The sequence below is a fragment of the Numenius arquata genome, chromosome 6 (genome assembly GCF_964106895.1).
Source record: "Numenius arquata chromosome 6, bNumArq3.hap1.1, whole genome shotgun sequence".
NCBI lineage: Eukaryota > Metazoa > Chordata > Aves > Charadriiformes > Scolopacidae > Numenius > Numenius arquata.
In genome coordinates, this window is record NC_133581.1 from 29169026 (window position 1) to 29184206 (window position 15181).

The 15181-nt window shown below is 44.8% G+C and overlaps 1 protein-coding gene across 1 annotated transcript in view; it reads right to left on the minus strand.

Moving 5' to 3' along the window:
• The window catches only part of NELL1 (neural EGFL like 1), a 308797-nt gene that overhangs the window by 291132 nt on the left and 2484 nt on the right, over positions 1-15181 (minus strand). Inside the window, exon 2 of the mRNA XM_074148724.1 lies at positions 13338-13466. Within this exon, the coding sequence (XP_074004825.1) occupies positions 13338-13466 (129 nt within the window). The remainder of the gene's footprint in view (positions 1-13337; positions 13467-15181) is intronic.

Sequence of the window (15181 nt, forward strand, 5' to 3'; positions counted from 1 at the left end):
TTTTAGCAGGTATGCAACCTGCATAACTACTGATTTAGATGAATGGTTTAGTGGACATCAGGTGCCAAAACCAATTTTTTTGTCTGTTCCATTTAAAAAAAGTCTAATGTTCTGCATTTTATATCATTGAATAGGCCACAAAAGGCAAGGCAATCACATGATATAATGCCACAAACCCGCACAGTATGACATGTTTACTTCACACCATTTATGTGGCAAAAATGAAAAATAAGAGAAAAAATGTCCCCCTTGTGTCATTTATACACCCACACTGCAGGTGGCAAGATTAATCCAGAATTTGGCATAGAGCAGGTTGAGGCCTGAAGTAGCATCTAATTTTTATTCTTGATGGGTAGTTCAAGACAGCAGGGTTTTTCACCACAGGAAATGGTCCATGCCTGGCTCCTGCATTAGGTCTGATTATATCTGCCTTTGTGTACTTTTTAAAGGTACAAAATCTTAAAAAAATAAAAGTAAAAATCATTGTATGTGTTTAAATGTATGCGATAGTAATTTCAAATAACACCACTTTTTCTTAGGCAAAAGATGTAGCTCTGTTTAGAAGTAATTTAATCAAGTAGGACGAGTACAAATATTCTTATCAAATGGATACTAACGCATTTCTACTGAAATTGTTTAGAATATTTGACCCTCTTGGGGTCAAAACCAACCATAATGGGCCACTTTGTTCCGTAGCCTACAGCGAGAACCCAGTTTGTCAGTGTTGCTTTTCCCTCCCTCCGCATTTCAAGCGGTTTTAACTCCGCGGTGCCAAGCAATGCTCTGATTCTGCTCTCTTTTACCCCAGTGTCTATTCAGCAACCCAGACCTGCGGTATGGGGTGCAGGGACTTGCCCTGAGCTCGGGCAGGATTCTTCACCCTGGGCTACTCAGTGCTGTGCGGGGACGCACCTCAAGGCAACACAACTCAAGTACCAACTCCGCTTCACCTCAACTTCCCAGGGTTCTGACTAGCACACAGACCTGCTCGACAAGATGCTATAGAACAATATTCTTACTCCAGTTTAATACTTCTTTACTAAAACAAGAAGTTAATAAAACCTAACTACGTGCAGTATGATATGACTTGAGTATCAGTCTGCCAAAATCCTTTGCAGGAAAAAGACAAAGTCTGTTCTGATGAAGATACAAGAAACTCAAAACTTATTCTTACTTTTATCTAAAGTGATTTACTTTCGTTGCAAGGACTGAGATGCTCACGCGGTGTGGAAGCATGCAACACTTACTAGCAGTATCAGAAACTAATTTCTGCATCCCTCTCTCTGCCCACTGACGAGCAGAGACCTTTTGTTTCCTTTCTGCTTATCTTCATTACAGGAATTTGTCAACAGGTTGCCAGAAGCATTGAGGCTTTAGCATACTACAGAAATACTGAAGTGCTTCTCCCACTTCCCCCCTGTACTTACCACCGTGGCAATGAAGATAGACAAGCAGCACAATTATTGTCTCCCAGGAAAGCAAAAATAACTGCCAAGGACAGAGGCAACGTGTGCTCAGAATTCTTTCCTAATCATTACAGACATGATGGGAAACCCAAAAAATGTCAAGTAACAGAAGGCAGCATGACAACATCCATGATGGAAAAAAAAAAAAGGAAAAAAAAAAAGTAGAAATTGGTAACTGTCTTTTAATGTGACTAGCTTTCTATTTTAGTCTACACTTACGTTGGGGGGATAGGGGTGTTTGAAACAAAAGGATGTGGAACAAGAAACTCTGTGAGGATTTATAAGTTATACCTTCATATCAATATGCTGGATAAATTTTACTCCTAGACGGGGTTCTAACACAATTCAAATATTAAACAAGAGTGAAAAAAGCCAATACTGGATGGGCATATATGAGTATTTTAAAAACTGCTTCTGGGAACTGACAAAATTAACAATAGTTCATGTATCTTCAAAGCCTCAAAGCATTGTTCAATAATTATGTCTCAAGTGATCTTTAATTTCTTCCACTGAAGATGATTCATCTCACTCATCCCCTCCTAGTTCATTGTATTCCAGCTCCAGATCATTTCTCTGTTCTGAAAATGGTCAGTTTTGCAAACGAAAAAACACAAAAACACTCAGCCTAATGATTTCATTAGGAAAAAATTAATTTGTGTATACAAAACATTAAAACTTTAGCTATATTTAAAAAACAAATATAAACGACAAGTTAGACAGATGTTTGGGTTAAAGTCTCACAGGTAAACCTTGCTCGGCCCTCTGGGGATGCGCATTCCAACACAATTCCTAATTGTTCTTAATTAGAGGATCACACAGGCTTTCCAGAGGGCCCCCATCTCTGTCAGTACACAAAGTAAAGAACAAAGAGGAAAAAAACGTTTATTTAACAACCAAGAATCTGAAGTTTTGCTTTATTTTTATTGTTCAAGGCTCACCTTGAATCTACCATATTCAAATCCTTCTCCATGACCAAATTAATTATGCCAGCACAGTATCTGAGACCTCTACGAATACTAATTAATTCTTTTCACACCACTATTAGAGGAAAGGGTAACAGTACCTCAACTTTACAGGTGAACAACCAAAGCGCAGCAAAATTAAGGTTCTAAATCACTAATAAAAACCCCACATTATCCAAGTTGTATCCTCCAAAAATATTTGTTAAATATTAGCACACATCACTGATACTTTACAGCACCACCAAATCTGAACTTTCAGTGCTTTTCCCTATGATGCTGCCTCTACCACAAGCAAACCTTTACCCAGTCCTACCCACCTAGTCTAAGACTGCAGACCTCAGGTTTCCCATCCAGGCCCTAGACCCTTGCCTCTTTCTCCAGCCTGCTTCTCCCAACTGCTGCCCATGGCTCCCTTTACCAAGCTCTTCATCCCTCCCCCTTACTCCCTTTCAAGTCACAGTCCTTGTATCGTCCTTGTCACAGCTTCTCTGCCCGGCCATCACCCGCTTCCTTAGCCTCCAGCTCCTCACCACAGCTGTTTCTCTTCTCTCTCCTCTGAGTCTCAGTTTCCTTGCCCTGCCTGTAACAGGATCACATGGGGTTGGAAGGGACCTCTGGAGATCATCCAGTCCAGCCCCCCTGCCAAAGCAGCTCCACCTAGAGCAGGTTGCACAGGAACGTGTCCAGGCAGGTTTTGAATGTCTCCAGAGAAGGAGACTCCACCACCTCCCTGGGCAGCCTCTTCCAGAGCTCTGCCACCCTCAAAGGAAAGAAGTTCCTCCTCATGTTTAGGTGGAACTTCTTATATTCAAGTTTGTGCCCATTCTCTCTTGTCCTATCCCTGGGCACCACTGAAAAAAGACCAGCCCCATCCTCTTGACACCCACCCTTTAAGTATTTGTAAGCATTGATCAGATCCCCCCTCAGTATTCTCCAGACTAAAAAGACCCAAGTCCCTCAGCCTTTCCTCGTAAGGGAGCTGCTCCAGGCCCCTAATCATCTTTGTAGTCCTCTGCTGCACCCTCTCCAGCAGTTCCCTGTCCTTCTTGAACTGGGGAGCCCAGAACTGAACACAGTGCTCCAGATGGGGCCTCACCAGGGCAGAGTAGAGGGGCAGGATGACCTCTCTCCACCTGCTGGTCACACTCTTCCTGACGCACCCCAGGATGCCATTGGCCTTCTTGGCCACCAGGGCACACTGTTGGCTCATGGTCATCCTATTGTCCACCAGGACTCCTAGGTCTTTCTCCTTAGAGCTGCTCTCCAGCAAGTCAGCCCCCACACTGTTAACCTGATCTGACTGCTTCTCACCACCCAGCACCAGCCTCTATTGCTCCCCGGCTTTCAGGGGGACCCATTCATCCCAACTGGATTATTGTCACTTTACGTACCCAGTCGTCACCCCTAAATTTCCAGCTTTATTTCCCCCTCTTTTCCAGCTTCCACAGAGGTCTGGGAAGAAAAGAGATCCCAAAAAGCACTCAAGATCCCAAAAAGAGATCAAGACTTTGCTTTCCGTGCGGCTGAGGGACACAAGCCCAGAAACTATCCTCACCAGAGTAGTCACACTTTCCCCCATCCTCTTGGGTGCAGCCAGCCCGGCTTGCTGGTATCTTACTTTAACTCTTATTTTAGCAGTGCTTTACAGAGCAGCTTAGGCAAAGGGCTGACAGCACTGAGGGAACTCTCTGGCAACTCTCTGATGGTGGGCAGCTGCCACAGCTCCTAAGGGCCAGGCTGGAGCTCATAAATCACAGAATCTTCATGGTTGGAAGGGACCTTTGAGATCATCAAGTCCAACCAACAACAACAAAAAAAAAAAAAAACAAAGAAAAACAAACAAACAAAACAAAACAAAAAAAAAACCAAACAAAAAACCCCCCACAAACACCACCAAACACCAAAACCAAACCAAAACAAACACCCACAACCACACCCCCCCACAAACAGACACAAACCAACAATCTCGGGCACTAGAACATGCCCTGAAGTGCCACGGCTACACGTTTCTTAAATACCTCCAGGGATGGTGACTCCACCACCTCCCTGGGCAGGCTGTTCCAGTGCCTGACCACCCTCTCAGTGGGTGGCACATCCCAAAGGATGAGCATGGAGGGCTGGCAAGGATCCCACTCTCTTCAAGGGAGCAGACGGGCCCTATTCCTCACCACCCCACAAACCTCCGTCATGGGGGAAGACACACGCTGGCCTGGTCTCCACCATCTCCACACAGCCGCAGGTTGTGAGCCACCACCACGGGCGAGCAGAGGTACCTGTCGCTGCCTTCAGAGCCCACAAGCCCTGAAAGCAGATCGGCTTCAAATAAACCATTAATTCTGCTGTCCCCTGGCGAGAGGAGCATCTCAGAAGGGAGATCGCAGTGGAAAGAGAAGGAAAATAGTAAAAAATTAGCACCAAGGAAGCAGCAAGGCCAGAAATGTTACCTCATGACCAGGCCGAGAGGCTGACCCACACCTCAGATGTAGATACTATTTTTGCTTACACATACCAAGGCTTTTAATTTGACAATGGCTGCGTTTCCCTCATGAGGTCCCAGGAACCCCACAGCGTAAAACCCCAAATTCACCCTGCCCCTGTGGAAATCGGCATAGAGCTGCACAACAAGGCATATAGTGAGGGAAAAAAACACCCCACCTCACTCTACCCTTTAAAAAAAACCAAACCAAAACAAAATAAAATAAAATAAAAGTTCATGAGTTTGAGGACATTGCAGAGTTTCCATGACGATACACCCGTGCCGGTGGTGAGGCGGGGGGTACCTCTGTGAGGAGAGGACACAGCTGGTTCCAACCACCCCCACCTCACCCCAGGGCACAGCCCAGGCCCTCGAACTGGCTGCTGGCACCTCAGGGAAACCATATTGTGAAAGGACAAAAAAAACCTCACTTGGCCAGAGGGAAACAGCAAGCAAGCAGCTGCGAGCCCAGGTGGCCAGTGGGCCATATCCGGTAAAAAAAAAAAAAACACACCCAAAAAAGTTCCTTTCCTTCCCAACAGCACATGGGGCACGGTCTGCTTTGCAAACCGTGCCCAAGCGTGTGGAGGAGCAGGACGCTGGCATCCCCGGGAGATGCGCCCAGAGGCTCTGCACCACTGCCACCCCAAAACCTCCCAGCATCCAAGACGGGGTAATTCATTACCACCAGGCACGGAAAAGGTACTAGAGCTCCTCTCTTTTACGACAGCTGAAGGCAGCACAAAGATTTCAAGCCACCCACGTTGCGCCTTCCTAATTTTTCTGCTTCTGTAAGGTTTCTGCTCTGTAAAAACGATACCGCTTACACTTAATGCTTGCTATAAACATACCAGGAGAGATCACACAGAAAGCAATGACTCTCACTGAATTATTCCGTGTAACAAGGGACCGACACCCTGAACTCTCAAATTAAAGTTTATCTCTCCTCCTCACTGCAGACCTCCCTGCTGTCCGCCCCGGGAAGAGTAATTGCAAGTTTCCTCCTGGAGCCGTTATCCGCTTCCTCTCATTCAGTCCCCAGCTCTTTTCTGAGCTCTGCAGCTCCCACACTGGCATAACCGAGCTTTAACACTTGAAGTGGATTAAAACCTCAGCCATCGCCCACAGGTCACTCAAAATCGGGCGAGAAGACATTCACACACCAAGGGGCGAAGGCAGCAGCCTACTCACCCAGCCTTGGAATTCACTGAGCACACCTCAGCGTGGAGGTGTGCTCACCCACGCCACATAGCCAGGGCATAACAAGTGCACCCTGAAGACCGTGATAGCAGAAGCACAGCTAACGATCCTGGTATAAAGGGTATGTGCCCACTCTTGACAACAATATCAACCCTCTTAGACTCCGTACTGCAGAAGCTGACTTTTAAGACCTGGACTCCTAGAGCAGGATCTGGAAACACCTCTACTCTCTAAGCAAGGAATTAGCAAGTCAAGGAGGAAGGTGTTAAAAAAAAAAAAAAAAAGAAATCAGGATCCATAACACACCGAGAGGAAACACCAACAGAGAGGGATGTACTGCGTCAGGAAGCTCAAGCAAGTCTGGTGGGAGCCACCTCTACCCCCTTGGACTGCAGCTTTGCTCTCTCTCTTGGCCTGAAGCAGCATGGCGCTTTTGTTTCAGGAGCTCAACGAGATTCACTCTTTTCTCACAAAAACATTGCCTTTCTCTGCGCTTTAAGATACTTGTTATTCTTTCACCTCTCCTGTTGGAGCCCTGACTGTACAGAAAAGCGCTCTGCAGTCACCGGTACAAAGTGGGAAGAAGGAGCATGACCGAACTCTATGCTGCAGGAGCCGCGGGCAAGGTGTTTCTCTTCAAAATCCAGCGGTTGTTTAATACAACTAAAGAAACAGTCAAGGAAGAAAGGACTACAATAGCTGGACTTGTAACAGTACTTGGTGATCCAAGTTACTGAGTGCTATACCTAGTATACATAGTAAAAAGGCCATTCCTAATTTAAAGACTAAATTGAAAAATATTGCCAGATTGCTAGGAAAGGAAACAGCAAAGCTTTAACAAACTTCTTGGAGCAACTGCTTTATAAGTAAAGGCTTTAAGCCTCTGTTAGTCCAAAAGAGATGTTGAGAGAAGAATTAAAAATAAATGGGCATAGCTGACAGGTTGTAAAAGGAATAAAATTTTACTTCCCCAACAAGAACTGAGCACAGAACAGAAGTCAGACTGGTCAAGGTAATCACGTAACATAACAGCTAGGCTACAAATTGGGCTCAGCCTACCTAGAGACAGAATGACCAGCTAAGCACCTCATCTTGCCTTATTTCTAATGAGAGCCCTTCTCTGCCACTGAACTCAAGATCCTGCTGAGGTTTCCACCTACAGGGTCAAAACAAGCCCTGCTTACCTGCTATTCAAAACACAGAACAGGACTGAGCCCTGGCTCAGTGTTTCTTAACATACTAAAATTTATACTGTAATACTGTTCTAGGAATTTCAGTATCATTTTGTCATGTTTGTAAGATGCTATTTACAGATGTCTTTCACGCAATGTTTGTAAGAAGTTATTGTAACATGTTAGGTGGATGATTAATATTTTCAATGCATTTTTTTTAGGTAGATTTCCCATCCACCCCCAGAACTGTTTCCTTGAATTCTTTGGAATCCTGGTTGGATGTGAGATGTGGGGCCAGACACCAGGATCCTGGGTGCCCAGCTCCCCAAGAGTATTCTACTCAAGACTCTCCACTCCCCCTCCTTTGTCCCTTCGTGCTAGAACAACCCTTCTGCACACAAAGCCTTCCCCCCCCACCTTTTGTTCATATAAATAAATGATAAATAATTAAGACACCATAATGTGAGTGATCTTAAGAGTTGGACTGTTTGCAGAATTGCAATTGCGAGTTAGATACCTACATTTCATCTAATTCACACTGGCAGCTCTTACACTGCTTTCTGGATTCCCCCATCCACATTTCTCAGAAAATGGAACTGAAAACACTCAAATAATGGAACTGATCAATAAAAAAAAAAAAAAAAAAAAAAAAAAAAAAAATCTATCTGAAACACTCTAATGACTGAAGTCCGTGCCCAACAGGACCCCTCAGATGACTACACTTAATCATAGGTTTCTATACTTTTCTGAATTAGGAACCGATTTGCTTGCCCAAAGGCAACCCACATCTCTCAATTGCCGCTTTGGTTCTGTCGTGTTGTTACACAATTTGCAACAGAACTGAATTTGTGTCTTTCCCTGTAAAGCTGCTTCAGACAGAAATCATAGAATCATAGAACGGTTTGGACTGGAAGGAACCTAGTTCCAACCCCCCTGCCATGGGCAGGGACACCTCCCACTAGACCAGGCTGCCCCATCCAGCCTGGCCTTGAATACCTCCAGGGATGGGACAACCACAGCTTCTCTGGGCAACCTATTCCAGTGCCTCACCACCTTCACAGTAAAGAATTTCTTCCTAAAATCCAATCTAAATCTTCCCTCTTTCAGTTTAAAACCGTTACCCCTCATCCTATCGCTACACTCCCTCATAAAGAGTCCCTCCCCATCTCTCCTGTAGGCCCCTTCAGATACTGGAACGTCGCTGTAAGGTCTCCCCGTAGCCTCCTCTTCTCCAGGCTGAACAACCCCAGCTCTCTCAGCCTGTCTTCACAGGAGAGGTGCTCCAGCCCTCTGAGCATCTTTGTGGCCCTCCGCTGGACCCGTTCCAACAGGTCCATGTTTTTCCTGTGCTGAGGGCCCCAGAGCTGGATGCAGCACTGGAGGTGGGGTCTCACCAGAGCGGAGTAGAGGGGTAGAATCACCTCCCTTGCCCTGCTGGCCACACCTCTTGTGACGCAGCCCAGGATGCGGTTGGCTTTCTGGGCTGCGAGCACACATCACCGGCTCACATTGAGCTTCTCATTTACCAACACCCCCCAAGTCCTTCTCTTCAGGGCTGCTCTCAATCCATTCTCCACCCAGCCTGTATCTGTGCTTGGGTTTCAGCTGTTACTACCGATATTATTATAAAATCGTAATACTCCACTGGCTTCACCGAGGTTCTCTTGGACTGAAATTGCTTACTCTCCAGGGAAGAGAGTCCTCCTACATTTTCTCTAGGATAAATCAAATCATGACATCACTCCCCAGAAACTTTGTAACAAACAGTATGTCACTTAAGGTAAGACATCTAACATCACTGACCAAAAATCTAATTAAAAATAATAGCTTCTCGTTCTTTTGTGCATGTCATCCCATCATCCCCCTTCTTCATTTCCTCTTGCTGCCTTTAAATGCAACTGAAAAAATGCCCAAAACTTCTAAAGCTTTACATTTCAAAGAGTTTAATTCATGGAAAAATAATCTTGCTTCGGAAAACAATCCGTATTTTCACTACAGCAGTATACATAACTGTCTGGGTTGGGGAAAAATTCTCATTTCTCCACCTCAAAGACATAGACTTCCAGGGACACGCCAAGGAACACTCTTGGTATGAACAGCTCTAATAATGCCGTTTTAGAAAATACATCTTACAAGACGGAAACTGATCCATGGGGAACCTTTGTTTAAGCTCAGAGCCCTGTTATGTTGCTGTAAGGGCACTGCCAATGGCACCAGGGCAAAACTGTCCCTGTGAAAAGCACACGCCACAGAACATACTCACAAACTCTTCGCATTTCCTAAACTAGGGAATCCTCAGCGGCGAAAGCGCACGAGTGAAGAGGTCTTCTAATGGGACTGCGTGCTCAGCAATCAGCCTGCCAGGTGAGGTCCTCGCCTGCCCAGAGCCCCAGGGCCCACACTGGAGCAGCGTGGCACAGCGAGGCACAGCATGCATTAACTACTCACATACGGTAAGAACTAATAAAGCAAAGCTTTGCTGAAATGACTGCATCTTCCCCTCTGTGCCTGGGAAGATCATGGAACAGATCCTTCTAGATGCCATGCTTGCGCCCATGGAAGACACGGAGATGATTCAAGATAGCCAGCATGGCTTTACTAGGGGCAGGTCCTGCCTGACTAACCTAGTGGCCTTCTATGATAGAGTGACTAGGTCAGTAGATAAGGGACGACCTATGGATGTGATCTATCTGGACTTCAGTAAGGCCTTTGACACGGTCCCTCACAACATCCTGCTTGCCAAATTGGAGGGATACAGATTTGATGGGTGGACTGTTCAGCGGATAAGGACTTGGCTGGATGGTCGCACCCAGAGGGTTGTACTCAATGGCTTGAATTCCAGATGGAGAGCAGTGACAAGTCGTGTCCCTCAAGGGTCCGTGCTGGGACCGGTACTGTTCAACATTTTTATCAATGACATAGACAGAGGGATTGAGAGCACCATCAGCAAGTTTGCAGATGACACCAAGCTGTGTGGTGTTGTCGATGCACCAGAGGGACGGAATGTCATTCAGAGGGACCTGGACAGGCTGGAGAGGTGGGCCCAGATGAACCTCATGAGGTTCAACAAAAGCAAGTTCAGGGTCCTGCACCTGGGCCGAAACAATCCTCAGTATAAATACAGACTGGGGGATGAGGTATTAGAAAGCAGCCCTGAGGAAAGGGACTTGGGCATGCTGATGGACAAGAAGCTGGACATGAGCAGGCAGTGTGCATTTGCAGCCCAGAAGGCCAATCACATCCTGGGCTGCATCAAAAGAAGTGTTGCCAGCAGATCCAGAGAAGTGATTCTGCCACTTTGCTCTGCTCTGGTGAGACCTCCCCTGGAGTACTGTGTGCAGGTCTGGAGCCCTCAATATAGAAAGGACATGGACCTGATGGAGCGGGTCCAGAGGAGGGCCACCAAAATGATCAGGGGGTTAGAGCACCTCTGCTACGAGGACAGGCTGAAAGAGCTGGGGTTGTTCAGCCTGGAGAAGAGGAGGCTCCGGGGAGACCTCATAGCGGCCTTCCAGTACCTGAGGGGGGCCTACAGGAAGGCTGGGGAGAGTCTGTTTATAAAGGCCTGCAGTGACAGGACGAGGGGCAATGGTTTTAAGTTGGAGAAGGGGAGATTTAGATTGGATATTAGGAAAAAATTCTTTACTATGAGGGTGGTGGAGCACTGGAACAGGTTGCCCAGGGAGGTGGTTGAGGCCCCTTCCCTTGAGATATTCAAGGTGAAGCTTGACGAGGCCCTGGGCAACCTCGTCTAGTTGGTGGTGTCCCTGCTGACTGCGGGGAGGTCGGACTAGATGACCTTTGGAGGTCCCTTCTGGCCTGGACCAATCTATGAATCTGTGAATCTTGGAGACTGGAATAGCTGGTCCAAGAGGATACAGTAATTCTGAAACTAAGCACTAACTTCCAGTCTCTTCTCTCCCCTGGGGGGTGTCACGTTGGCTAGTTTTTTTGTGGATCTTTATGGGGAAAAGTATTACTTCTAACTTAGACGTAGCAGTTGCCCATACATTGCCCTGAGTTCTATCTTGGTTTTACTGCATGGCAAGATAAAAATCAAAATTAAGTCTCTCCCGGTTCCAGGCAAAGGACCTGGCACACAGCCAGACTGTGGTTGTAAAGTAAGTCACCTCTGTTAGCAAAAGGGAATTCATACAGCTGCCGACATACTGCTGACATTTAACAAATAACAGATAAGAGCAAGAAGGGAAGCAGCCAACAGAGCAGCCTCGGACTTCCATCCCGTCTGACAGCAGCAGCGAAAGGCCCCTCGCAGACCTCTCTCAGGATGGAGTAATATGCCAAAGGTCTTCAGTCTTCTCCCAGCTCAAGGGCTGATGAGCTTAACTGAAGAGAATAACGTTCCCCAAGCCATCTTCCAAGAAATTTTACACTAGAGGCAATATCCAAGCCCAGGGCTGTTCCTGTGTGCATTAGCAAGAAGAACTTCTGTTGTGGAAAATAAATAAAAAAAAGCTTTATTTACCTGACTACAGACTCTGAATTGTTTTTTCACTTCGCACAGTGAATTTTTGTTCGTTGCTTCCCGTGAACACCTATCTTCCAATTTATGTGCTCATGTGAATTTTACAAGCTCTACCTTTTTTACACCAGTCTTCTCTAAGTATGTAAACTACAGGTGAGGTCCTCCAAAGCAAAAATAACTGACTACCCCCAACATCTTCACCATTAGCCTTTTAAAGCTACTTTCAGTATGAATGGTTTCAGTTGGTGTCCTGAAAAACACATCTCAGTCTTCTTCCCTGCAGCTCTGACCACCAGTCTGTGAAAACTCACCATGACAGTTCGTCAGCGTGGTTGTGATTAGCTGCACGGAATAGCAATTGGAAATACTAAAATATTTTAGTAAGTCAGTCTGGCCATTGCAGGCCTTAAAGGAATGACTGTAGTTTACTACTGTGTGTCAGTAATATACAAATCTGGAGTCAGGGGTATCAGAAGAAAAACATTATTCTGGGAATCGGTGAAAATTATGCTACTCATTGTGTCATAAAAGATTGGAAATATGACTAACAATCCTGAGAAGGTCTCCAGAAGTCTCTCCATTCTGGCTCCTAAACTGGCCTTGGCCAGGTAACCTAAGAACTAAGACGACAGACCTGCTTCTTTTATTTCTTACCATAAAGTCAGTTAGCATTGCAGACCCAGAACTAAAGCTAAATGAGGTCGTAGCTGTTTGCCTCTAAAAATACAGGTATCGAAATGACACTAATGTGCACGCTTCAGCACAGAGTAAAGCACAGTAAAGAAAAAACAAACATAAGATGTATCCTAACTTAAATATGTTCCTCACTCTGCTTTAATGTGCATGTTAATGTCAACTGATGTAAATGTCTTTCTCATGTAATTGGCATATTGTAGCAACTCAGTGCTTCCACCTCATGGGACATTGTCTCTTAATCTGGGCATTACTGCAGTCCCTGGTAAAATTTGTTAATTCATCCAGAATTTCATTCACTAAGAATACTAAAAAACCACCCCAACACCATTTTAAAATGCTTCATCTTAGAATATTGAAAGAAAAAAAAAAAAATCACAATTGAAAGTGCTTATTCTCTTCCTCAGCTTGGACAGCTAAATGCAATATTGCTTAATTTTCTCCCTTTAACACTTTTCACAAAGCTGATGAAAGCCTTGCTATACGTTACTAATCAGTGTAAACACATTAAATGCTTTCTCATGGCTACATATCTTCGGCTCGGTGTGTCTCTGCATGTGTACAGACACAGAGAAGTACACAAGAACACAACTGACTCCATGCCTTGGAACCATTTTGACCTATTTAGTTGGAAATGAAATATTGGGGAGTGTTGAAAACCTACACAAAAATACTTCCCTAAAGATCTCTAACCTCAACTACATGACAGTAGACTACCAAAAAAAAAAAAAAAAAGCAACAAGGACTATTTCCAAAAAATAAAAATACAAGAAAGTGACAGTTATGCAAGACCACCACTGCAGGGAATCAGTTAGGCATCAAAGCTCTTATGAGCTCATACAGGCAGAAGTGAGATAACAGAACTGAGGATGTTTGTCTTACCTTGGAATAAAAATGCTTTGCTGGCATTGTGTAGTCCTGACACTTGTGTTACCCCAAGGGTTGTATTCACAAGATCCAGCTCTGTGAGGACATCAATTTGTAAGTCAGGATCCATTCCAAATCCTACAGCTGTTGAAGGCATAGAGAAAGAGAGAGAGAGAGAGAATTAAATCAATTTTTATTTCAAATCAGATAATAAAAAAAAGAATGGAGAAGAATATCTAATGCAGACATTTCTAGTACCTTCACACTCACACACACACACACTGTACACAGTAATTACTTATAAAACAGTAACTCCACTGCAGGAAAGAGACAATATACTTTTCCAATTCTTTCAATTAAACTATTTCCTTTCCACAGATTTTAATACACACAAGTGAAAAGATTCTAAAATAGATACATTAATCCAGTATCTTCATAAGGCTAAAGAGTAATAAATAAATAAAAGCATAACCACCTATACAAAAAGATGAAAGAGATCTGCAGCATTCATCTATTGGCTACACGATTTCCAAGGAGACGCAAGAACTGAAAATTCCTCTCACATTTCATACCTAGCCGCGACTCGCAGATCAGGCCCCACAGCTCGTAATCTAAACGTAATCTATTTTCCCAACTGGACAAAAGGACCCTGGAGGAGATGCAGTAGCGGGGCAAAGGATGCCATCCGGTAATCCAAGAGCCCTGGGTGACTCATGAAACTGTTTGGTATTGCTTCGGAAGCACACCTCCGTATTTCAGCACAGCCGGTGCCCGTGAAGCGTGCCAAAGCCTACCTACAAATAGCACATTCATTCACCTGAACCAGCAGTAACACCTTCTGGTCTGCTGGAGCACCTACTGGAGAAGCACGAATCTAAACCTAAAATTTAGAAATGGCTTATGCCCAGGAAAAGACTGAGCGCTCCTTGAACTAGTAGGGACCCGATGGGCAGACATTCAAGCAGTCCAAAGCTGCTATGTTCAAAAGTTCAGGGCAACTTGATGGTTACGGCACACCAACTTCATTAAACACGTCTCCTTTCTCTAGGGACGGGAAGAGGCCAGCCTGACCACAGGGTCTCTCTCAACAATAAGTGCGGCGTGAGATCTGTGCCTGAGACATAGGTCAACTATCTCGTGTGGGATCCAAGCACTTTCTTACTGAAAAGTTCTCACTAACATCATTAGTAAAATGGGAACGTGCTCCAAGAATGAAATTCTGACATACCTGAAGTCAATGGCAAAAGTCCAACTGACTTCTGTGGAGCAAGGACATTACCTCTAAAGCACATCCAGATTGATTTTCACTGAGTGAACTTCACGTTTGGGTCTAAATTGATTCATTTGTTATTCCAGGACTGTGCTTCTGAACCAGTTAAGCAGCAAATATTCTAGTTTGATTCTTTGAAAGGCTCTAAGAAATTACTGAGGTGTACAGAACGAACAAGAAGTTACGTATTCTACTCATAAATCATCTGTACCACAGCACTTTCTCCTTTCCTTTATTCAAGAATTAAAACTTGTTGGAAGAACATGTCGTGCTAATGCAGAGGACACTACTGCACAAGGGGCAGAGTAGTAAAAAATATTGAAAAGATCTTTAGGAGGCCTCTAGCAACCTTACTCTACGAGGAAAATTAAGATCTAGAGGCACTGGCAGAACTGAAGCTCCAAGAGCGCTGACGTATCCAAGTGAACACACACACAGTGCTTTCATAGGAATGTGTAAGTACCTTTTTCGTAGAAAATTAGAATTAGAGAAAACAAACCCAGATAAACTTCTCCAAAGGTGGAATTCCCAGATAATCAGGAATATTATCATCATCGTAATGCTATCTTTGACTTCACCCAGCCTAGAC